Below are 24,493 nucleotides of genomic sequence, written 5' to 3'. Positions count from 1 at the left end.
AACCGAGTCTTGAGGAAACTGAAGTAACCATTTTATTCACAGTATTGAAATCACTGATGTATTTTCGGGTGCTTTTCTGAACAGTGAATAAATAAGTTTTATAAAAGTAAAAATCTTTAATAATTTCAAGCTGAAAAGGTTAAACGTTGTTGGTGCAAAAAATGTTAATATCACTAACACTTTGTCCAGAAGAGAGCAGGAACACTTAATACCAAACATGCGTTGAACCATTTCCTCACAATTAATGCAGCATATTTTGTGTCTGTTCACATTAAAGCTGTTAAACTGAATACCGGTTTCTAGTCAGTAAATATTTTATAAATAATAGAAATATATAGAGTAAACGTATCCACCTGGGACATGAAGACTACAGGAAGTTTCCAATTAATTTGGTTCAGACATGCTGACAGCAGTGGGGGGGAGCACAAGTCCCCTCAGTAAATTACAGTAATGAAATCAAATCAATCACTATTTTCATTGCGGGTCCAGTTTTTATCAGCTGCATTTATTTCTGCCCATTGGACATTTTACAGACAACTGCCCTGATCGGAGCTAAAATGAGCAGTGGGCCTGTTTCTGTCTGGTTTTCTGAAAATTTAGTTTTAAATTTTGTCTTCTCATTAAATTACAACTTCACATCTCATTACATGTTGACTTTCATTCTTGTTATTTTACATTATTTGCAATATGTCTCTAATACTCCATTGTAGATAACCAACTCATCACTTTTCTAACTGAAGTAAACACTGGGTTTGTTTACATCTGCACTATTTCAAGATACTGGTTGTCAAGTTTTGCCTTCACTATCTTACATAGTACAAGTCCCATCTGCATCTCCAGGAAATTCAATTAAAAACTGTGGAGACTGGTGTTTTATATTTGATAATGAAATACTAGGCCTTTGTTTTTTCCAAAGAAACATTTTAAGTATATTTATACTATGTTTTCTTTTGTATCCAATAGATAAATCGGATATTATTGATAAAAAACACTCTGTCCACATATTTCTCCTATACTCACTTTAACAAAGAAACAACTTCTATCACCGCCCTTCACAGAACCGTCCATCTCATGACAACAGATAAATAATAAAAAAGAGGTTCTCCTCACATACACCAGCCCCAGGCTCAAGTTTGTGTGTGTCATGTTCAAGTCAGTGTGCAGCTTTCTTTGCACTCCTCCTCTTGTTTCTCCGTCTGACCTGACTCTGAGCAGGTTCAGTCTCCACAGGCCGGGTGAGGTCCTCCACCTTCTCCTGCTCCATCATGGTCGTCATCTGCAGCGTGAGCTCCAGTTCCTTAAGGACTCCAGCCAGCTCCTTCTCCGGGACGCCCAGATCAATTTGACCCCCTGGCTCTTTGTATTGATTCAGCTCCTCCCTCTCATTTGCAGCTAAATCATTCTGTGGGCCTGCGTCCTCCTCACCTCCATCAGATAAATCAGATTCTCTCACAGCGTCTGTGGTCACGGCCTCTGCTTCCTGGGCCTCCGCTTCACCTGCAACCTCCTCAGCAGGAACATTTTCCAGCAAGTCACCCTCAGCAGCTTCGGTCCTGTCGGCCTCTGTCTCTGTGTGTGGACTGTGGTGCTGCTCACTGTGCTGACAACAGCAGGGAGAATGTTCCCAGTCCTGCTGCTGAGGCTCCTCAGGGTAATCTGTGAGGAAAATGAAGAGACTTCTCAAGGTCTCCATGTATGAAAGAGCTATTCCAGAGGCCAACTATTCCAGAACACATTATATTCCTTTCTAATGAAGCATTGAGTGATACTGTTGTTTTAAGCAATATGAAAACCTCCTCTATCTGAGATGTTTGTGAGGATCTTTGTCATCAAACATTTGAAAAAACAGTGATGCTCGAAAGGGAAAGTTGTCTCAGATTATCGTACGCTGAAATATTCTACATAACATTTTTTTAATAAGAAAATCCTACCCAGAATAGAAAGAATATTCTCATATATGCGTATGTTGAGAAAAGAAATTCTAGTCACCATAAAATATAAATTGTTCATACTTAGCATATATATTATTATGGGCCCAGCTAAGTGCAGAGTCAAAGATGGTGCAATTTAGCTCTGTAGCAGCGGCGCCTGGGACTCATTAACATAACTATTATAGTCAATAGTGATAACCCTTATACCAAAATACATAACCATCATAAAATAGCAGCTGAGAGTATGCTGTGTTCAGGTACCTTCCCAGTTGTCCTGGGTTTTCTTCTCTGGAGTCATGCCCTCCATCAGCTGTCCCTCCTGCATCACCCGAGTTATCTCAGTCAGCTGCTGCAGGAGACTCTTCTCCTGATCTGCCATCACACCCTTCACCCTGCACCACAAACAGAAAGTAACACATGTAGGACTTTTCCAATTCCCAATTCCTCTCCCTTGGCCCTACCCCTAGATATGAAGAGGCCTGAGCTGGGAGTGTCTCCTTCAAACGGAGCCACAGGGAGGAGTGCTGGAAAATCTTCCCCAAGTAAAAGGGACACCACTCGCAAGTCATCAGCAGGCAAGTGACAAACAATATTAACCATTGTTGTGACACATCTGACAACTGGACGACAGACGTCCTCCAAATGAGTAGAAAATAAGTACATTTTTGGGTGAACTATTCCTTTAACATCCGACTTGAGAGATCCGATCACAAGATCTGTAAACAGGACCGTAATTAGTTTTTCCCAATGTTTGTGTCTGTGTAAGTGTTTGATTGTGCGATAGAGTGAGAGAAAGAGAGTGAGTGGAGTCAGGAGGGACTGAATGAATGCACAGCTATGAGAATTGATTTGACCAATTTAAGAAAAGTGCCAATCGTTATGGGCCGACCAGTGTTGATATTCCGGCGGCAAACAAATCAATGCTTGGACACAGAGAGGTGCGAAGAGACATTTAAACTGTAGCGGGTCCGAGAAGTCAGCTGAGTAGGCGGTCCCTCATTTGTGTGGCTGAGGACACAGGGATAGAAGGTGATCAGAAAACCTGCGGATGTGGTCTGAGTAATCGAATCTCCGGATGTATTTGAATGAGTTCAGACCTAAACTTAGCACTGACCACTCGTGACTGGATCCCTCAGGATGGATGTAAATACCAGGTCTATACAGGGTCTCAATCTTTACTGTGGAATGAACAGATACAGGAAAGAGCTCCTGTTGGGACATAAGGAGGATAAGATTCCTCAGTACAGACACACACGCACCTGCTGGGGCTGTCCTGGGCGTTGGAGACAATGTTCTCCATCACCAGCTCGGTTTCCCTCAGTTTCTCCTGCAGCTGAGACAGTTCAAAGTCGGCTGGAGGGAGAAGACAGAAAGAGCAGGAGGTCAACGGAGAGATGTATGTATGTAATTGACCAACATGTGCATGCACACACACACACACACACACACACACACTAAGTTCACAGGTTTAAAAACAATCTGAGCTCCAAAAACTACAATACAGACAAGAGTGGACTGGGAAAATGATTTAGAAAATGTATAGTTTTCACAGCAAAAGTGCACAACCATTCATCTAACTGTTTGACACTTTATGGGAATCAATATGCCAGAAAATAACCAACATTAATTTATTTCTCATTACGTTAATGCACTAAGATGATGAACGTGCACGTCAGCCGGGAAGATTTCTCAGACTGGAAGTGACCTAATACAAATACGATAAACACACACACACACACACACCACACACACACACAGAAGGAGCTACAGAAAAGCTTCTACTCATTTCCAAAGAAATGTCCCCTTTAATGGATGACAGCAAAAATGGAAAATACCCTCCAGTTAAAAAGCTTTTATAATAAAATCTTTACTATGACAACTGTGCAATTTTAAAATACAGAGAGATCATGATAAGTACTTCAGTTTTTCATCAGGGTTTCCACGTCATTCATTGTACAATAACATTTTAAATATTAAAACCAACAAACAACAGCAGAGTTTATCCATCCAAAAATCTAAGAAAATAAGCGCCATCAAACATCAGAGCTCTGCGGTGCAGGTGCTCAGGGCTCATTTTTAATCCAATGAGATGGAAGCCTGTCGTGAAAGCTGCTAAGAGAACGAGTTTAACTGTTGCTGAATGGTACTCACTGATCTTCCTCTTCTTGTTCTCTGAGCGGGCTGAAGGAAACCTGCTCTCCGACGGTTTGTTGTGGCCTTTCGATGTGATCTGACAGGGAGACAATAACAGGGATTCAAATCCCAGAGCCCCACAGCAAAGCGTCTGTCTGTGGTCAAACGGTCAAACCACATCCACACTCATTTTTATGTTTCTCTGCGCTGGACGATATGGCCAAAAAAGATATTAAAAATAAAAAGTTGAATGCGATAATCATTACAATATTTGTCACATTTTAAGGTTTATGTTATAAAAAGAATAGATTTTTTAAGATACTTCTTTATAAGCAGAGAATTACACCCACTTGATAAACAAGAGCTGTTCACCTGTTTATTCAAAGTTCAGTGAAGCTCAACTCAACTGACGGTGCTATGGACGTGATCAACAACATCACTTACGTTGATGTTGAAGTTCAACACTGCTCTTTCTTGGGCCCTTGACAATACACAAACCAAGTGAGAAGCTGATAAGTAGAAAGATATCAATATTGGAAAGGTGTCATATTGCTATTGATGAAAACTATATTGTGATAATGAATTATATTTTATCTCATTGCTCAGCAATTGTTTTATTTTTACTACAATGTGGACTTTTGCTTCATGTTTAGACTTTGATGCTGTAGATTTTGCTGCAAGGTGATGGATGTTTTAAGGAAGATAGTTTCCATGATTAGAAAAGTAAACATGTTTTCTTCTCAAGCAAAGTAACTAACAGCTTGACAGGATCTTCAATGGAAAAATTATGAAACAAATAAGTATTGTCAGATAAATTAAAAACCAGACTACGTTTCTGCCATTCAGAACCAGGTTTCAGCCCTTTGCATTGCTTTGAGCAACAGATAGATTTCAGTCTGTACCAAGAAATACTAAGGTTCAGTATCCAGCATGTCTGTGAATCCAACATTACCATAATGCTGTGTTTTGTGTCTGTAGTCTTTCACCTTGAACAGTATGTAGAGGATGTAGAATAAGATCCCGAAGCCGTACACAGGGATGATCTGTCCCGCCAGGTTGGATTTGCCTCCTGTTCCTATTCCTGTTCCCTTCGCCTTGGTTGAGGCGTCTGGGCTGTGGGATCTGGAGTAGCCGGCGCTCGCAGCCTTCTGGCCCCGGCCCTCTGGGGCCGCCTGACGGTGCACCATGGGAGGTGCGCGGCCTGAACCTTGAAGGAGGGGAAGACAAGTGAAGAGGAAATACGCATAATATATCACAATAATAACACCAGGGACAGACTGTGATGATCAGCTCACAACAAAATATAACAAATATCTGTCTCATATACTAAATGAGATTACAGCGTTTTGTAAAATTGAACAGGGTGATAATATGGGTGTGTTCGGGTCGCTTATGATATATACTTACATTTTTTTACCCCTACAGCTAATGTACAAGAGTACAGTATTTTAAATTAATTGAAGCATTTTGAATTGTATTCTTTTGTTTTAAGTATTTTAAATAAATGACATATATGTATATATAAGTATTGGCAATGTAACATTTCATCTAGAACCTTTTACTCACTTACATTTACTCAGATAATTAAGCAGCATAAATATAATAAATGTATAAACTGCTAAATTCCGTCTGTTAGTTTTACCCGGACGTATATCACCTTTATTGTAGACACATGTTTATACAATTTTAAGAATGAGCGTTTGGCGCCCTCGTCAGGGAGGAAAGTGTAACTGCAATAACGATGATATACCGTTTATGTCCTGCACACGTTTTGCTTTAAATAAAATCATAAATAAACATGGAATCACTGCTGTGAACCGTCAGTAAATAAGAAGCCTCCGTCCTCCCCCTGGTGAACCTCCGCACAACGGGGGGGTGGGACGGGTTCCAGGCCGGTGAAGGTGACGCACCCTCCGGCCGCTCCGCAGCATCCTTCCTCCCTCGCGACAGCAGCATTTTGGGAAGCAGCAGCGCGACGCACAGCACGAGACACGTCGCGAGGGTCACCTTCTGGAACGTGGACATCGCCATCGCGACAGGTGGAGGATCAGCGGGCCGCTGAGAGGAGGCGCGCCGGGATGTGAGCGCTGTTCGCGGGGAGGACCAAGGGCCGAGGAGGAGGCGGCCGCTGCATCCACGGATCAACTTCCTTGTGATGGCCGAGGGAACGGAAGTAGACCGCGGCTGTAATGAGCAGGTTTCACCGCTGGATGTCGCTAAAGGACCTCGTTTTACACAGGCTTCTTTCACAGAGGACAGTTCGACGTCACACATAATAATGAAGCGAATCCCTTTTAGTTGTTTTTATTTATCTATTTGTCTTTTTATTAACTGACTTATTACTTGTATCTGCAATGTATGTTTGTATACATGTTTTGAAATAAAGTATTTTAAGAGATAATCAAGCTAATTACTGGCCAAGGTTTAACTTAATGTGAATTGCTAAAACGTAAATCATATTTATATGATCATAATCTAACTTCTATAACAGAAAAGCAGTTAAAAAATCCAATCTCTGCACCAAATTTAATAGATTGATATAACTTTGAGACATGTTCTTTTTTTTAATTTCATTATATGTTTAATTTATTGTAATGAATTCCACTAAATTGTGTGTCAGGAGGCTGGGGACACGTGAACTATGCGCTTCTCACTCTTCGTGAAAACAAAAAACATGGGGGACATTCATCTAACCCCAACCCTAACTTGGTCCAAAGTGAATCATATAATTAAGTATAAACTAAAAATACATGTTTTGACCATATCTGGCCATTAAATACCCCTTAAAACAGATTGGACAGATTTGATCCAGCTTGGACATTACTTTTAGTATGATATCTTACAAACCGTTTCATGAGTCCACGTTCCACAAATAACAAACTCAATTCATTTGGAAGCCACGTGCGTTTTGTTTTAATAATAAAGCAAAAATCTGGAATATCAGGGTTTAATCCACTTAATGACTTTAACTGGGAAATTTCCCATCTATTAAGTCAAAGCTTTTAAGAATTTCCCCACTTTTAGTTATAGGATACAAATTCCTGGATCCACACCTAAATTGAACAGGTTCTACCCTGACCTACTTTATCCTACTGCAAAATATCATGTCGTTTCTCGTGCTTGGAAAAAACAAACCAACTTATCAACAAACAAACAAATAGACAGGTATTTTTGTTTTTTTTCCTCACACAGTTTTCCTTTTAAAATATTTCCAATAAACTTTTCCAAAGCTTTGGTTCACTAGACTGGTTTCTCACTAAATGATGTGACAAGTCTGTTCCTCTTTATTAAATGGTTTCCTCCCTCATGTCAAAGCATAAATAATGACCACACAAACGGATATTAAAATTATCTTTTATTAATCATGGCAAAAAAATAACACTTTGAGACCAGAGTTGAAATAAGGCTACAGCGGGTTAGAAGTCCCACTCGAGCCTTCAGAGTCGAGAAGCGGAGAGATAAAACAGCTGATACTCCAAAGTTTGTTGAGCTGAACCAAACTGTATTTGCAAATATGTTTCAGTCTGATTTGGGTCGTCCTTCATGCCAGAAGGGTGGAGTTCACCACAAAAACACAGCTCAGTGAGAGGAGGCAGAATGATTGGACAATCACTGGGAACTCGGGACTTTCCTCTAATGGATGACTTGGTTGATGCTATGTGTGGCCTGACTGGCTTCACTCCATTCGTCTAGTGTTTCAGCTTTGGAGCAACTGACTCTATTTGCAAATATAAGTTCAGTCTATTTTTGTGAATGTACAAAAAGGGGGGCAGAACCATTCCAGTCCACATCAAGTGCTCTGGAAAATATTGTCCTCTTAGTTTCATTAATCCATCTGGGTCGGTTTCATCTGGAACATCCGTGTTCAGGCTGGTTACAGTGCAGCTCCATCATAGAGAGTTCAACCATGAGCTGCTGGAAACGTGTCCCATCAGGGGGTTCAGTCTGAAACAGCAAACTACTGTTCACAGTCGTCCAGCTCTGATCTGCAAAGAGAGAAGAAAACAAAAAACAGCTCCAGGTCACTGTGTGTGGTTTTAGACATCGCAAACTGTGGTTGAGCAACAGAGTGTATTTGTCTTGAAAGAAATTACGGTCAAGATTTGTGAATAACTTGTTGTGTGATTTATTAATTTCTAAAGCTGATTTAAATTCTACTCTATTTCAAAGACAAGTCAACAGAAAACTCACAGTTTTGTATGTCATGCAACCATTTCAGATGGGTCATATATTTGGAGCATGGCAGTATTTTTTATTTTTCCTACAATTAACTATCTAGCAATATCCTTCCTCAGGGCCACAAAGCTCTGCTGTTGTCCAAACAGCATGAACACATCAGCGAGCCACAATGAGTGACATGTTCCTTCATCACTCTGATCACACACAATTTGAGTTAATCCCTCCCCCCCCCCAAAAAAAATACACACAAACACACACACACACACACACACAACTCTCTAAACACAAACTAATAATACTGCTACAACATTGGCCCAATACGCCCCAATGAAGACACTAATTGCTTCTGTTCACGGTATGATCCTATGTAGTTGTCGAACTCTAGCTTACTTTCACCTATGTTTCCTTGTCTTGGTTTTCATTCTTGTGTTAAGGTTTGTGTTTCATTCTGTGTTTCCTGTTTTAGTTTGAAATTCTCATCTCTCATTTGTGTTCTCTTTACTTCCTGCCTTTGTGTGTTTCCCTCCAGTTTTGTTGCCTTGATGTGTTTCACCTGTTTTTCCTGTGCCACATGTCTGTATTTTGTCATCAGTCCAGTTTGTATTTAAGTCAAGTCCTCAGTTCTCTCTTTGTCCAGTTGTCTGTTTGGTTACGGTCTTAGCCTCTTGCCAGTTTTCTCTCCGGTGCTCTCAGTTTGTTTTTTTTCCTGCCTTGTTTTTTCTTGAACAGTTTGAGTTTATCTTTTTTTTCCCTGCTGGGCCTGCTCCCTGTTTTATGCTCTCTACACAGACCCTGGCATATTTATATCTACCTGTCCACATGTGTGCATGCTGTTGCATACATTGTAGCACAGTATTTATAAGGTATAATTATGTTTCTGCACACCGAGGGAAATGTCATCACTTTTATACAAACTGATGTGGCCACAATCAGCACTACTTCCTGTAGTCAAACACTCTGCAATTAAGACAATTAGCATATAACTATTAATAATTGTTTCCCCCTTTTTCTTTTAGATTGTCATGTTGTCTATAGTCAGAGTTGGAGTAACTGGCATTGACAAATGCATCTGTGCAGTATTTATTTTAAATACAGCAGCATCTGGTGGCCAAAACATCTTCACTGTAGCCATTAGATCAAAATTTGCATGTTGGGACTACATTTCTAAAGTAGAGTCCCATTGTAACACACTCAGCGTCAAACAAACATCTGACAATAACTCAATACCTTTAGTAACAATAAAGGCAACTAAAGCTTTCAGGGTTGGTCACGTCTTAAAGGGTCACGTCTTAAAGGGATAGTTCACCCATAAATGAAAAAAATGGTGTGAATGAAAATCCAAACGTAAATGAACTATCTTCTAACATGGTCAGGACTTTTATTTTGAAAAATTAAAAAAAAATCTCTAAAGGTTGTTTCAGGATGAACCCTGGATGACTTGAAACCAAAAGTAAAAGTGTCCAGTGAAGTGCAGTGAATTGAATGACCTGTAGTTGTACAGCTGGATTATAATGATTGGTTGTGTTGCTTGTGGCTTCAGGGAACGTTTCGGCAATGGACAAAACCCTAAAACCTTCATAACTGTGGGTTCTATGGTATTTGCTGCACTTGCTTTCAACCTTCCTCCAAAATCTTCCCTCACAGTGGACCGCTGCTCACAAACCCGTCAACTGGCACAGAGGAGGAAGCTAGAAACATGTGATTCAGTAAAATCATGTGACACTCTGCCTGGGATGTATTGTTGATGAGCTCATCTTTCTCTAGACAAACAGCTCACCCTCAATAATCCACCATCATTGTGTTGCAACCACAGCAGCACACAGCATATATGTTGTTAAGTGATGAGGTAACGCACTTGATGTCGTAGCAGAAAATATTAACTGCCTTTTGTTAATTATATATATTCTGTTCAAATTCAAGTTAATCATTTTAGTTTCGGTCATTGATTGAAAAGGTTTACATGCTGTAATGTTCAGAAAACACTTCACTTTTCTCAGCCTGTGCAATCCTGCAGCTCCTCTTTTCAGCCTCTGCCTGAAACACTTTGTTTTAGATCCTGTCTCTTTAAGACTCTGATGGATAGGTCAACCACTTCCAGCACACATAGGAAATGTTGGCTCCCACTCTTGCTTTACTTGGTTTTGATGTTAGAATAGCCACTGTGTTTATTATGCTAATTTGGAGCACAGTGCTGTCACATGATTTTATAAAAAACTATAAACTCACTGAAGGAAAACTCACTGAAGGAAAGACAAACTAAAAAAGCATCCTGTGTCTCCTTTAATTGCCTCTGGAATGATTTACAGCCTTTCTCTGTAAATGCAACCATTTCTCAGAAGAGAAAAGAGAGCTATGCCACCACGCCACATTAATAATAATACTTGATCTTCATTTTGTAAGAAAAAAACCTTATGGAGTTCAGTTTAACTCTGATTCATCATTTGCTCTAAGCAGAGAAGGCTTGTGACCACAATTTCATTGGAGCAAAATATGATAAATGTGGAGTGTCAATGGAAGGAGTCACTGTCTGATGTTAAGATTAAGAATAATGGTGTATTTGAAGCTCTTCATTGTGTGACGGCTTTTCTGCAGTGAAATATGTAATTATTTTCCGGGTTGTGGTTAATTTCTGCAGAGTTTCAGTGCCTTTGGATCCTACAAACCCATCAGGGTTTTCAGATGCTGTCTGGTAAAATATTTCAGAGATGTAATGTTAAACAAAAACGGACTATATGTTTCAAATAAAACCTGATACATCAGTTTGAACTATGTGGTTCGCCGAGTTGGCAACAACACAACATGTATTATCAGACGTCAATCCATTTTATTAGCTGCCCTAAAAACTCACCACATGTATATCATTCATCCGTGCTCAATGTGACGTAATGCAGAGGTTTTCAAAGACAATATGCTACAACATATCTTGGCAAGGATTCATGTGTGTGCATGTGGTCATATACACGATGAGCTGGGGAGTTCACTTGTATACCTCCCAGATATCAGGGTGCATGGTTTAGTTCAAACTGTCAGAGCAGCTGTCTGGAGCTGTAATTTATCATCGTCAGAATATTACCTCTTAGTGAGGCTGCCTCTCAGTGCTGCCATTAAGATGGCCTCCTTCATAGTCCAGCTGGCACAGGATCATGTTGTTCTTGAGGAAAAACTTGTCTCCCACGCAAAATCTGCAGAGAGGAATAAAAATATGGAACTGGGTCTTAGTTCTTGCTGGAGCTGAAGTAAATCATGAGGCCCCAGAGAAGCATTTCAGGCATATTTTCAGAATACATCCACTGCTATGATAATCAGAAAATTAATCTTGCATGATCACCGCCTGATTAACCGTCCAAGTTATATAGAAAGCCCTTAACCCCTTGAGGCTTTAAACTGGGCAGTGCATTTCACCATGGTCTGATTACAATGCAGTGGTAATAGTCTCATGATGACCAGTGAGCTCACCAGTAAACCACCGTCGACTGAATTTGATCACCCTGGCTAATTGCTCCCCTAATCTTACCTCTGGCGGCAGAGCTGACAGGCGAAGCAATCTAAATGGTAGACGTTGTCCCTGGCTCTCATCACCATTTCAAAAGCAGGGATCATCTTACTGCAGGCTGCACAGTTCCCCGTCACCCCGAAGAGCCTGCAGACACACAGAGGGCAACAAGCAGACCTGGAGTCAGGGCACACTCAGACACATTTCACACGGCTGTATGAAGGGTAAAAGAAACTAAAAAATGAAAGAGCCTCAAAAGTAGTTCAACAACTCCCTGAATCTGCTCATGAACACTATTGTATACTACACTGGGCTTCCTACATATTATTGCTGGCTGCTGCTGCTCTATTACAAACTAATGCAGCACTCACAACTTATGGTACAGACCATAAATACAAGCAGCCATGTAGAAAAAAAACATTCTCATCATCCCTGTAATTCCTGAGGAGGAATTTCTGAGCACATCAGAATCTTGAATCAGCCAGCTAATGTCGCCTCAATAGTTTCTTCATATTTGTCTTCCTGTGTTAATGAACAGCTGGAGATATTAATGATGTTAAATTTAAGTACTGATTTACTTTGACATGATTATCACACTATTGCTAAAGAGGTCAAACCTTTGGTATTTTTTACCATTATTTAATTCTCTTGTTTTTTTCTTTATTTTAGGATGCATGTATAGTATTATGAGACCTATTCATTCTATAAAGTAAATCAAGTTTGAATTTGACTGTACAACAATAACATCACTATCATCAAATCATTTGCTGTTTGCCATCTTTGAATTATGTACATACTGTATGTATACATTTCTTAATGCAGCATGACTACAATTTCCTCTCTATTTATACAAAACAACACTTATGTCGCTCCTGTATTTACTTAAATAAAGTGAGAGTGCAGCACATTCAATTTAAAATCTTTCATAAAGTGATTTAACTTGGATCACTACTTCAAGATGCCAATTGCTGAAAGAGAAAATGGAGATTCACTGACATGAAAATGTCACGATTTATACGGCTCTGTCACTTGGCTTTAAGGACCAGAGGAATGTTGTTTTTCTGCCCAGCAGGACGTTGTAATGACATAACATGCAGGAATCTGTGAGTTCATTTATCACTCTTTCCCAAAACTAACGATTTATGTGACAGCATTTGAACTTTGTCCTCAACCTACCTGGGAACAAACCCTGCGTTGTTTTTAATAATCGGTGACTCAGAGCTGACCGGCCACAAATTGCTTCACCTCTCATTCACCTCTAAAAGAACGAACAAATGGCTCCCTGAGAGTCCGCCACACGTGACGGTATAAGTGACCGTCGCCGATTTCCATATCTCATTAGAGGCCAAATAGAAAAAGGAGGCTTGAGATTCAAAAACGACAGAAGGTGGCAGGAAAAGCATCAAGAGTGTGTATCCCACAGCCTCGGACCATAAGTGGAAAATGTCATCAAACGAGTGACTAACAACTCGGGAACAAAAGCGACGCCTAATTAACAGAATGTTCTGATCTAACGAGCCCGAGTCGTGAACAGGCACCTGGTGGGTCTTTCCCCCTCCTTAACGAGGCCGTGGAGCTCAATGCTAATTCTCTACTAATGGGCCAATTAAAAGAAATCACATGGTTTTAATCCTGCTCTTCAAAGGCTTTCGGTCTGCAGCCTCACAATGATGAGGAAAACAGGAGGCAATCTAGCCAATTTAACTGTCAAAAGGGGTTTTGGTCTCTTAAGTGCAGCGCAGCTAATGAGAGACTTAACTCCAACCAAATCCAGCTGGATTGTACATGAGACTAACACATGAGTTCAGCAATGTGGCTGAGATATCAGGAGTTCTCCTGCTGACCTGACACCAGACGTCATTACTACGGGCAAGAAAACGAAGGGTATATAACCCTCAGAGGAGCCGACGGAGCCAAATCCTAGTTTGGATAGAACATAGAAACTTTAAGATTCAAGCTCTAAAGATTGTTGAAGTGGAACGATGTTTAAAATCTAAGTTTATTTAAACCCTTCCTGAAATATATTGTATATTGCATTAAAGTAAAGGTCAGTTCTTGAAGAGCCTCGCGATAGAGGATTTTAAACGTGACATATTAACACAATCGAAAGTATGTATTTCTATCTGAAGGGTTGAATCTGAATTAATTGATCTTTAATTGATGTAATACCACTGAACATGTGGCTGACACTGCTAACAGCCGGGGATTAGCTTAGTTTAGCACAGAGACTGGAAATAGAGGTAAACAGCTAGCCTGGTTTCATTAAATTCACTACGAACCATATACCTTACAAATTAATAATTACAAGTTGTTTTCATTTAATTAAGTACGTTAAACTAAGTAAAATCCACTTTTATGGGATAAAATGTGATTCTGTTACTTGGTCCTGACAAGACATAAATGGTGCCCTCTGATGGGGTTGTGCTTAACATGGTCATGTGAGGAGTCTGCACTTGTGGTATTCACCATTTCAAACCTCAGACTTTCCTGAAAGATCGGAATTCAAGGGTTGTGACGTGTTTGCTGTGATTTCCAGAAATACCAATTCTTCATTGGATAAGTTCATTCGTTGTAATATATTGTACAGCGTTTTTGTTTCTAATTTTATTAAACGTCTTAGGGAAAATGTTGATAATTGATTTTTTTTAGGGATTACGTTACTGTTAGCTTGCCCATTGGTTAGCCTCTGCCGACTTCCTATGTCATAAACAAAGCACAATTTGAAGGCAGTAAATTATAAAACTATACTACGATACCATTTCTGAACATCCTGAAATTGTTGTACTGAACTTTCTTGTCTGTTTCCTTCGTTGTTTTATTCCAATTTCACCAGTTTCTTTCTCTTTTCACTGTAAACTATGTGATATAAGGAGAAACTTGAGCAATCATCGTCCCCAAACTGCACTGTTGTGGGTTTGAGTCCTTTAACTGGAAACAGGCTGAACTATCTTCCGTTACTGTTCACTAAAACAGCTCAGTTTTAGTCCAGACTGTGTAAACTCACAGTGCACTGTTGCATCAACTCTTCTTCAAGCCAGATCACATTTTTAGGAATGTAATAATTGTGTTTTTAATACATGGATGGCCAAAAACATGTCCCTGCAGGGGATGAACTATTTTCAAGTAGAGAAGAAGCAGGAAAAATGTGTGATTAACATAAGTGCAGTTATAACATGTTGATTTAAAGCAGACTTTAGTAGCACGACTAAGAGGGTAAAACTCCAAGTGCATTTATTCATTGATGTGATATTTGCTATTTCTCAGAAACCTGACAATGAGGCCAAGTTAGGGGTAAAAACATCCCTGAACAGTCCATAGCATTTGAGATTTTGAACAGTTTAACCTTCTGCAGTGTTTTTGATTGAAAGCTTTATTGTTTAGTGTTGTCATTATATGTGACTTTTTTTTAATTTCCACTGGGCTGCCAATGGGAGGCCTTCATGCAGATTGAAGCTAACATCTCTGTTCCAACAGCTTCCTTGATAACCTCCATTATCAAACCAAGCTCTTTTACTTGGACCCTGTGTGGATCTATAGTCACAGCAATCTGCTTCAACAAGCACTTTTCATCTTTTACAGTATTGATCTCGCTATTGATTGTACACTGCAAATTCTGCACTCGACCCCATGATTTGTTCCGAAGCTGCATCTTGCACCCAATTATTTTCCATTTCATCTTGATGCACCTGTAGAAAGGTAAAGGTTACCTCAGGTAGTCCCTGCGGCAGAGGATGAGGTTGGCCCGGGTGTATAGGGTGGAGCCCATGCGGCCCAGGTGGCAGTCACAGCAGGCACACTTCAGACAGTCTTCATGCCAGTACCTGTCCAGCGCCTGCAGCATGAAGCGGTCTCGGATCTTGCCGTTGCAGCCGGCGCAGCCCCTCGGCTTCTCTCTGGACTGGAGGGACACAAGAGACACACCTGGCAGGAGACGTCCAGCAGGTAGACAGACGAAAACAGAGAAAGAGGGATGTGAGAGCTTGTCAACATAACTGAAGTCCAGAATTGAATTTCTAAGAACCTAAGAGAAGAATAATATAAAAGGCATAATGTTTTCAATGTCGCATGAGATGTAAGATGATAAAATAAATGTTTGATTATTTATCTAGGCTACAGTTATGTACATACTACATGTCACTAGGGTAACTGTTATAGTTCTACCCTTCTTAAAATGATGAGTTGGGACACTTTAGATGCAACAATAACTACACATCCCCTGTCAGAATACGTAAAGGTGAGATGTCTCAAACACAGTAAGGTATAATTACATACAAAAGTATCTCCATAACTTTTCAAGTTTCACTTGAAAACATCTGTCCTCTGCAGAGTGGTACACAACCTCCCTACTCCTCAAACCCCTTCCTTCTGCCTTTCTTCAGAGGTAGGGAAACATACACATATACAGCCAGTAACCACTTTATTAGATACACCTGTATGGGCTGTATAGCAAGTCAACAAATTAAATGATCTTTATTGACATTCTAGTGTGTAAATTAGATGTTTATCACTCTTACTAAGTATATGTCCCGTCTGTCAACAACTATGAGCTGGGCTGAATCTTAGAAACACCTTTGAGTATATTTACGTAAACTATGGCATCACTGCTGGTCCATAGTGAAATTAACACTTTCAAAGGTGTTAATTTCCCTATGGCCCAGCAGTTATGCCATAGTTTACGTAAATATACTCAGTGTCACCAAGACTATGGCAAAGCACTTATATTAGACTGAATTACATTGTACATGTGTACCAAATAAACTGGCCACTGAGTGCTAAGTATGTATGAGTTCAGCAGAAATGTATCTTTACACTCACTCTCCTCCTTGTCCAGCACCATCCCTCTAGAAAACGAGAAGAGTCCAACAGCAGGAGAAAAAACAGACTCCTTCTTCTTGTTTTAATTCTTCTTCTCCTTCCCAACCAACCCTGAGCTTCTTTCCTGCGACTCTCTGTGAATCACAAGCAGGAGTCCCTCAAACTCGCAGCTCCGCTCCTCATAGTTCTCGAAGAAAACGAGAGAAGAATCAGAGACAGAGTCGCTCTCCGTGCGTAAAAACCATCCATCCAAACGTGGACGGATGAGAAGTGCGTCCCCGGGTTTATCACCTTGCTGTCCTCAGATCAGGAGCAGGCTGCGCTTTATCTCAGCTGATGTCAGTGCATAAGCATTTCTGTATGTGCGCACTTAGGCTGCGGCTGCTCCCCTCAAATGAGAATGAAGCTGCTCGGCTCACACTGGACCTGCACACTGCTCCCTCCTCCTCCTCCTCCCACTCCTCCTCCTCCTCTCTCTGCAAAAAAACTCCCACAGTCAAACGGCTCTTTCAACGCTGCGTGCTAATTATATAAAGTCATTATGCTCGGATCTGATAGGAAGCGCCTCCTCTCCCTCTCCGAATCAATTATTCAATACACACCAGGACAGCTCGGGCCTGAGGTGTTTTAGAATGAGCTTATTCAACTCCAAGGACACCAATTATCTCCGGGGCGCCCTGTAAAGCTGTGTGTGAGTGTGTGTGTGTGTGTGTGTGTGTGTGTGTGTGTGCAGCACTACCACCACAGATGTAAGCCTCCCCTTTCCAGGCGCGTGCACGTGCACGCGTGAGTTTGTGTACGTGCGTGTGACATATATGTATTCAGTGTGTTTTATTTTTACGTGAAAAAGTAATAATAGCCGAGGTGAGGGTGAAAGTACACAGTATTGCAGCATTAGCTTAAAGAGTCTAAAAGGTGTAAGTACTGGTTTTATGAATGAGCCATTAATAATGTATGATTATAAAAGCCTATTGTGATGCATATAACCATGAAACGAAGGATCACAATCCATTTGCTTGACGAACATTCTGGTTTTTGTAGGAACTATAGCCACCTGCATGGTATATATACACCAAAGAGCCTACAACCCCAACCAGCCACACCATTAACAGTTGTTACTGGTTTTATGTGGATATTTAGTGTGTGGTCCCTGCGCTGCACACATGAAAAGATTGAAAGCGAAAGAGGAGAGTATGTTTTTAACCTTGCAAACGCACCCTCTTCCACACAGCTGGTTGTAGTTGACGCAGACTTCAGGTGCTGCCCCATAAACACGCCACTATAGCTGGCACCACAAGGGACTTTGTTCAAGGATACCTCGGCACTGGTAAATGGGAGTAGTGCTGTCGGTGCTGTGTTAAATGAGTTACCATATTGTACCAGATTATGCACAAATGGTGATTGATAATACAGAGGTGCATAAAACCACAAACCAGTGGGCCTACCATCAGCTTCATTCTGTGTTTCATACTAAATAAGCACAAATCCACTGCATGTCATAAAGGCTTGCATATTTAACTGTCACTTGTTTATCTTTTTTTTCCCGCCTAGTCCAGAGATCGGAGCAAACAACCTTCCCCCCTTGCAGTGATGTTACCTGCTGGGAGTTCCAGCTCTGTCACCATCAGTCAAGCTCTTTGCTTGTGGGTGAATGGAAAGACAGTGCAATTATCGATAACATAGCAAATAACATGTTTTTATATGCTTTGGTCATTGTTTCTCTCAACCCTTTTGTTATCATTCGACCGTAACATGATGTCTTGCTTGCTGTAAATGATCTGGCAAAGAAACATAATGGAAAATCTGAGCTTGAAAGGTCATTATTAAGCAAGGAAACTTCAGGATTAAACAGTCACAACCCAAGGACCACATTTGGGGAGGAGTTCTGGACTGCTCAGCTGTCATGGAAAATATAAGTCTAATTCTGGTAATAGAGGGAAACATGGTTCACCTTCTAATTTTATTAGCCCTAAACACAAAGTACAGGCGGGGCTGATGGGAATTCCATTACTTGTGCATGTGTTTAATCCCAAATGAAACCAGAATGATACTTATTAGACTGCTTACCTCCAAGGCCCAACAGACCCATAATGAAAACACATTTAAACTCACTAGATCCAACTCTTTTACTAGGATCTGCATCAAATGTAACGAGTTCTTTCTTGGGTCATATTACAACCTTTAAAATGTTTTCATGGAAAATGATTTCATAGTTTTTGTGTAATCCTAAGAAACAACAGTTGAAATGTGACTGACATCCTACGTTTTACATTTGGCAAATAAATTAATGAATGCATGCAAATGGTGGAAAGTTGGTTCTCAGTCAAAATAACACTGGTTATCTTCTTCTGCTCAGAAAAGTGGTTTCAGCGACAAATTGCGGAGGTCTTCTAGTAGCCCAGTTCCCTCCTCGAAATTCAGCTGTTACAGTATGAGATGTGCTCCCTGTGACCAGGCCTTTATGTCTGACAAACAGCCCTTCCACAAAATATCTTCTAAATTTGTCTCTGCCCTTTTCACACGGAGGACACGGCGGGCCAGGCGAGCCGCAGCAGATGGCCAAAAAGGCTTCCTATTTTCACAGGCTGCTAATTAGAGCCCTAACAACAGCTCACCTTTAATGTCAGCCACAGACTGCTTTTAGCACAATTAGCCTAATGGGGGCTGAGCCTGTGAATAGACTGTAATGTTTAGTGCGCGCCAGCCGTTGCATGGGAGTTGCTGTATGTCAAAGTAAAGGACAGGAGGGGTCTAATGCACCGCGGAGCCATCCATCACCACAGCCCATGGAGGACCAGACTGTAACCATGATAACCCAGAGATATTATTTAATTAGATGCATTAATAATTGAACTAATTAGCTCCCAAGTGCCTCGCAAATGAAGAGGGAACCTGGAGCTTCACTTGCACCTCATCAGCTGATTAATTAGTCTGTTGATCGTTAGCTGTCTTGACGGCCTACATGCGATCGGATGAGAGGGCGGATAATGAGGGAAGAGTCGGTCGATGGTGCTGGTTAATTAGTGTGACCTGATCCAGAGGCCATGTTAGAACAGTTGTTTATGCCACAACTTTTAATGAGGAGGATTTAGGGCCGGATGATCTATTTGAAAGCAGGCTGCCATGTTGTTTATAGACCGGGCTCAGTACTGGCCTTGAAATCCCCCCCAATGAAAAATCATTATATTGCTCCAATAATCTATCTACTGGGACCAATAATATGTCCTTGGAGCTCAATATTAACTTTAAATAATGGCCTTACCGCACTTTGTACTGTTTTTATTCCCAAAGTTGCAGTGTAGTAACAAGCTCTATGGGTTTAAGAACCATTACGTTAAATCTATGGTTTTTTTAATATTCTTATGAGGCCTTGCAGTGTCTGGTGGGTCTAATATATATATATCACTTTACAGCTACTTTTATTTTTATACATGCTTTTATCTTCAGTGTGTCTGTAATATTCAGGACTTATGGTGTCGTGGTTCTACTCTATGTCATGGATCTACCATTGAAGCTTTGTAGTTTTTTTTCTTATTATCTTTCTTAAGATGTTAATACACAGAATTGTAGTAAAATTGATTCACTGGTAATTCTTATGGTTTTGCTCTAGGACAATAGTATAATTTTTATTGACCCATGGCTGCTTTACTTTATGGCATCTCTCCTAACACTATTATATCACTAGAGCTTATAATACATAATTCAAATTTTAATACTAGTTGATTGATTATTATTTACTAGATTGATCATGATAACTGATAGGATTGACGGTCAGACAAAAGAAGAAATCTGAAGACTTTAACTATAAAATATATTGATATGTCTTTAAAAATTTGATGAATGAATAAAAATGATTGATTGATTTTAGAAGAAAATAAAATCTAAAATTATGTAATTATTATGTTTCAGTCACACATGCATTTTTCAACCTGGACTTTAAATTAAATTGTTGTTACTTTATGCATTTGTTATGGTGTTTCCCTTTATGATGTGCTCATGGTTTTTCCATAATATTTAAGTGTATAATTTAACAGATGCATCTTGTACACAGATCAGACTCTACATTCTGACATAATGACTCTAAAGGGTTTTAATGCTTCTTTGAATCAAGAGACAGTCTCCATATGTAAAGTATTACCAAGCAAACTGACAGATCAAACTGCTTTCACATGTGAGTCTGTTTAAAAGAGTGAGGCAGAAGGATGCCACTGGCTTAGATCATCACATTAGGTTGTGTTGTTTTATGTAGTTAAGGATATATATGATTAAGCATAATGTTTATGGCTTTCAGTTTAGGCTAAGTCGTTTCATAACTTTACATCTGAATCAAAAAGATGGCTCTGAAGAGTTTCTCTGAACAATTTCAGAGCAGAGTATCTACTGTAAACACAGTCAACAAGGTTACAAGTCTGTTTTGATGATTTCCTGTCATCATCATTTACCTCAACATCTGCTGTGGCTTTACAGGCACCGAGAGGCTGTTCTGGATTCACAATACACAAAAAGAAGGAAGAAGAAACTAATGTTAATCACAGCTGTAATCCAATAAAGACACCCACACCATTTTTGGACCATTGGCTTTAAAATGAGGGATCTCAGTGGAATCTTTGTCGAGAAATAGTTTTGTACCAGAAGAAAGACATTTTATTTTATTCGCTATTGAGCTTTTTTCAAAGTCTGAAGAGGAAACTTAGAGTGTCCAATAGTTTAATAGGACTGTGACTCTGCCTCAGTTGTGAATTTACGAGACACTTATTGTGTTAAGTAAATCAAACCAAACCTGAAGATTAAAATGACGACATCAAACACATGCATACAGCTTCTTACACTAAAGAGGGGTGACGTGGTTAAAATCTAATTAGCCTGGGCCTTTTGAAACTGATGAATACAACTTTAACAGATTTGACAAATATAAGTCGATTCTTCTGAGAGTAGATTGTTGAATCATTAAGCTTGGAAACAGAAATACTCATTACAGTCAGAGCTTTTTTTCTTTGAGATTTGCCAGTGCCAGTGAGCCAGGCTGCACAGTATCAGGATTCTGACGTACAGAGCCCAGTTTGAATAGACTGGAAAGTTCACCCAACAATAACAAAGACATCATTAGTTCAAAGTTCTGTGACAACTAATTACACAGTCATATGCACAAACAGGCCTAAATGGTTTAAGTTTTAGTTTGATGCCACAAGCTGACACTAGTTTGTGACATTAGTTTATCTTCCTTGTTGGGACAAGAAAATCAAGTGCCCATAATTTAAATAAAAATGTGTTAAGATGAAGAAGATTAAAGGTTAGGTTTAGTTTAAGGTAAGGAAAGTTAAACTATGGTTAGAGTCTTTAGGAAATCAATGTCAGTCAATGGAGACATAATGGTGTTTGTGTGTGTTTGTGTGTGTGTGTTTGTGTGTGTGTTTGCGTGAAGTGGTTTGGTTTAATGATTGGTCATGTTCATCGGGAGGAGGCCACAGACAAAGGCTCTATTAAATGTTTCTTTCAAGACAGGAAAAGGATTTCAACAACTCTATCGTTAAATTTGACCGTTTTTACTTAATCATAATTTTTCTTATTCACTGTGATAAGCTAAAATCAATGGTCTGATTCAGCAGCTGACAGCCAGAGCTTGAGAAAGCCTCCATGTGAAATCCAGTGCTTAATCAGATTCACCTTATCCGCACAGTTTTGGCAGCATTACTACAAGATGACACCAACATTTCCCGAATGAGCTCAGAGCAGCTCATTCAGAGCACTGCACCATATTTGGGGTGACGGGAGGCTGCAAGAAACACAAACAATTCTTAGGAACCTTTTCACAATACATGAATAGAAAGAACATATACCTGCTGGATAGGAAGCCAGTGCAGCGAGAACAGATTTAAACCAGAAGGAATGACACCAAATCTGACTCAGCTACACTCAGGAGTGTTCTGTCTGGTTTCACTTTTCTCACTGGATGCATCTCATTTTTCACAGGAGGTGGAAATGTCTCAGTTAAGAAACAAACGTATGTGTACATTGCAAACGTCCGGCAGGCAATCACTGTGTGCACTCATGCAGCGTAACCACAGTACACCATCAAAAATGTCCCCTTGACCCAGAATACAAACTGGTGTTCAGACTGACTTGACTTAGTGTTATAGAGGGAAAGTACATGTTCCAGTTTGGATAATTATTCCTATATTTCAGCCCATTTCAATTGGAGGCAGATTATTATCTTAATATACTGGTAAATACATGTTTATGTAATATGTCAGTTGGAGACAGCACGATAAATTGAACAATTTTAACCAGTGCTTCCGTTTGCAGTCGTGGTTGTAGCCACAGAGAAGGAGGCCGAGCACCATCTGATGTTTCAGATTCCTCCTCCGACGAGGATCCCTTTCTGCGGAGGTTCAAGTCTCTGGAAGCCGCCCGATCCCCTGTCAGTCTGACTAAACTGCAGAGTTTGAGATTGGAACGGGGATGTGCTCACCAGCTGTGAGATTAAGGGGAACTGATCGATGGCCTTCCTGATTGGCTCTCGCCGCGTCCCAGCAGCATCCAATCCCCTCGGTTCGGATGGTTGTCCTCGGCTGAGCCAAAACCAATTCTTCCTCTGCACAGGGGCCAAATAAGATCAGTGACCTGAAGCCACGAGGCCACGCTGGTGGGTTCCATCTCCATCAGTCTGCTCTCCTCATCTCTCAGGAACGATCGAGACAGAAAGATGAGAGGAGGGGGTTGGGAGATGAGTTGTTATGAAGAGGATTTTTCACCATCGCAGATTTACATTTTCCTTGTTTTATTTAATATGAGTTTTTCTGACATCTCTGTTATCAAAGGCTGATGCGCCGCTCCCCTCAGAAATGACCTGTCAGTTAAACTCAGTGTTGGGCACTGGGATGTCTTCTTCCAGAGATTTCCTGCTCAGTCTCTGTAGTTGGAGCTCATTTTCCTTTTCTCTTCAGCCAGGCTTCTGCCAGCTAGTATATTTTTTCTGTTCAAAGCTAAATCTGTTGCTTCTGCTGATGAAATTAATTGCATACATATTTTTTTTAAAATATGTATCTGAAAATGTCGTGGCTTATAGGTTTCAAGACTAAAAAGTCTGGATAGCTCAACTAGAAAAACACATGCAAGATAAAACTGCACAGTTATGTCAACTGAGATTGGCTCGGGCTGACCGAATGACCTTCAAAAGAATATGGATGGATGGATAGATGAATGGATGTTCTGCACTACTGAATAATGCAGTATAATGTATATAAATATTCTTTCAAGAGATTTCTGATTGAGATAGAAACTTCATGCCCTCACTGGATTTCTTCTGAAGCCTTCAGTCACATTTCATAGTTTGTATCAGCAGTCATCATTCAACAAAATGACAACCAGCACCCATAGTTTAAGGCAGAAGATTTCGATAGAAATCCAGCAAGAGGATCTTGATTATGAATTCCCTTTTAAAAATATAATTTTGAATCTTGATGTTCAGTTATCAATCAATGACAATATTTATATCTTTCTGACTCATGTGCTCTTTTAAACAGACCTGGTGATCAGTTATAGGAGAAATCTGAATAAGTCAGTAAATGTTTTGCAGAGGCAGGGTCCAATATTGGACCAGGTTTGCTCAGTTGTCTTTTGAAGTAGGTAATACTTCCACATAATAATAACTATTACATGTGCTTTTAGTACTGTTATATGTTTTGTATAATATTTGAATCATTCTGCCCACAATGTTCAATGGCTTTCTTTCCAAGGTCTCCCTTTTTAAAATGTTTATAACTTCCCTGGGAGGGAAATGAAGCAGCACAGAATACAGAGGAATGCCACAAATTTCCATTCAAAGACCACAAACGTATATAAATTACTTACAGTACTTACATTGTGTGATACATTCAAAGAAAAACACGTAGAGTGGCACTCACAGAGCACATTCCTCTGCCAAGGCCAAACAACTCCTACA

General features: G+C 40.1%; 2 protein-coding genes across 3 annotated transcripts; both read right to left on the bottom strand.

Annotated features, from left to right (window-relative positions):
- Window positions 1–14: 14 nt before the first annotated feature.
- Window positions 15–6,211, bottom strand: ric3b (RIC3 acetylcholine receptor chaperone b). Of its 2 annotated transcripts, none has more exons than XM_062390327.1 (6): window positions 5,975–6,211; window positions 5,051–5,271; window positions 4,083–4,161; window positions 3,191–3,284; window positions 2,193–2,323; window positions 15–1,656 (listed from the first exon to the last, which is right to left on the bottom strand). In XM_062390327.1, the coding sequence occupies exons 1-6, from the start codon at window positions 6,093–6,095 to the stop codon at window positions 1,154–1,156; spliced, it is 1,149 nt and encodes a 382-aa protein (XP_062246311.1). In that variant the 5' UTR covers window positions 6,096–6,211; the 3' UTR covers window positions 15–1,153. The 2 variants fall into 2 exon arrangements, with proteins under 2 accessions (XP_062246311.1, XP_062246312.1); XM_062390328.1 differs by having other exon boundaries at window positions 6,072–6,197.
- A 1,193-nt stretch (window positions 6,212–7,404) lies between these two features.
- Window positions 7,405–16,929, bottom strand: LOC133955840 (rhombotin-1-like). Its single transcript, XM_062390876.1, has 5 exons — window positions 16,552–16,929; window positions 15,444–15,657; window positions 11,758–11,883; window positions 11,317–11,425; window positions 7,405–8,050 (listed from the first exon to the last, which is right to left on the bottom strand). Exons 1-4 carry the CDS (start codon window positions 16,571–16,573, stop codon window positions 11,320–11,322), a joined length of 468 nt encoding a protein of 155 aa, XP_062246860.1. The 5' UTR covers window positions 16,574–16,929; the 3' UTR covers window positions 7,405–8,050; window positions 11,317–11,319.
- Window positions 16,930–24,493: the final 7,564 nt, after the last annotated feature.

The sequence above is a fragment of the Platichthys flesus genome, chromosome 6, assembly GCF_949316205.1.
Source record: "Platichthys flesus chromosome 6, fPlaFle2.1, whole genome shotgun sequence".
Lineage (NCBI taxonomy): Eukaryota > Metazoa > Chordata > Actinopteri > Pleuronectiformes > Pleuronectidae > Platichthys > Platichthys flesus.
The sequence above is the reverse complement of the archived record's forward strand: the minus strand, read 5'-3'. Positions and strand labels throughout refer to the sequence as shown.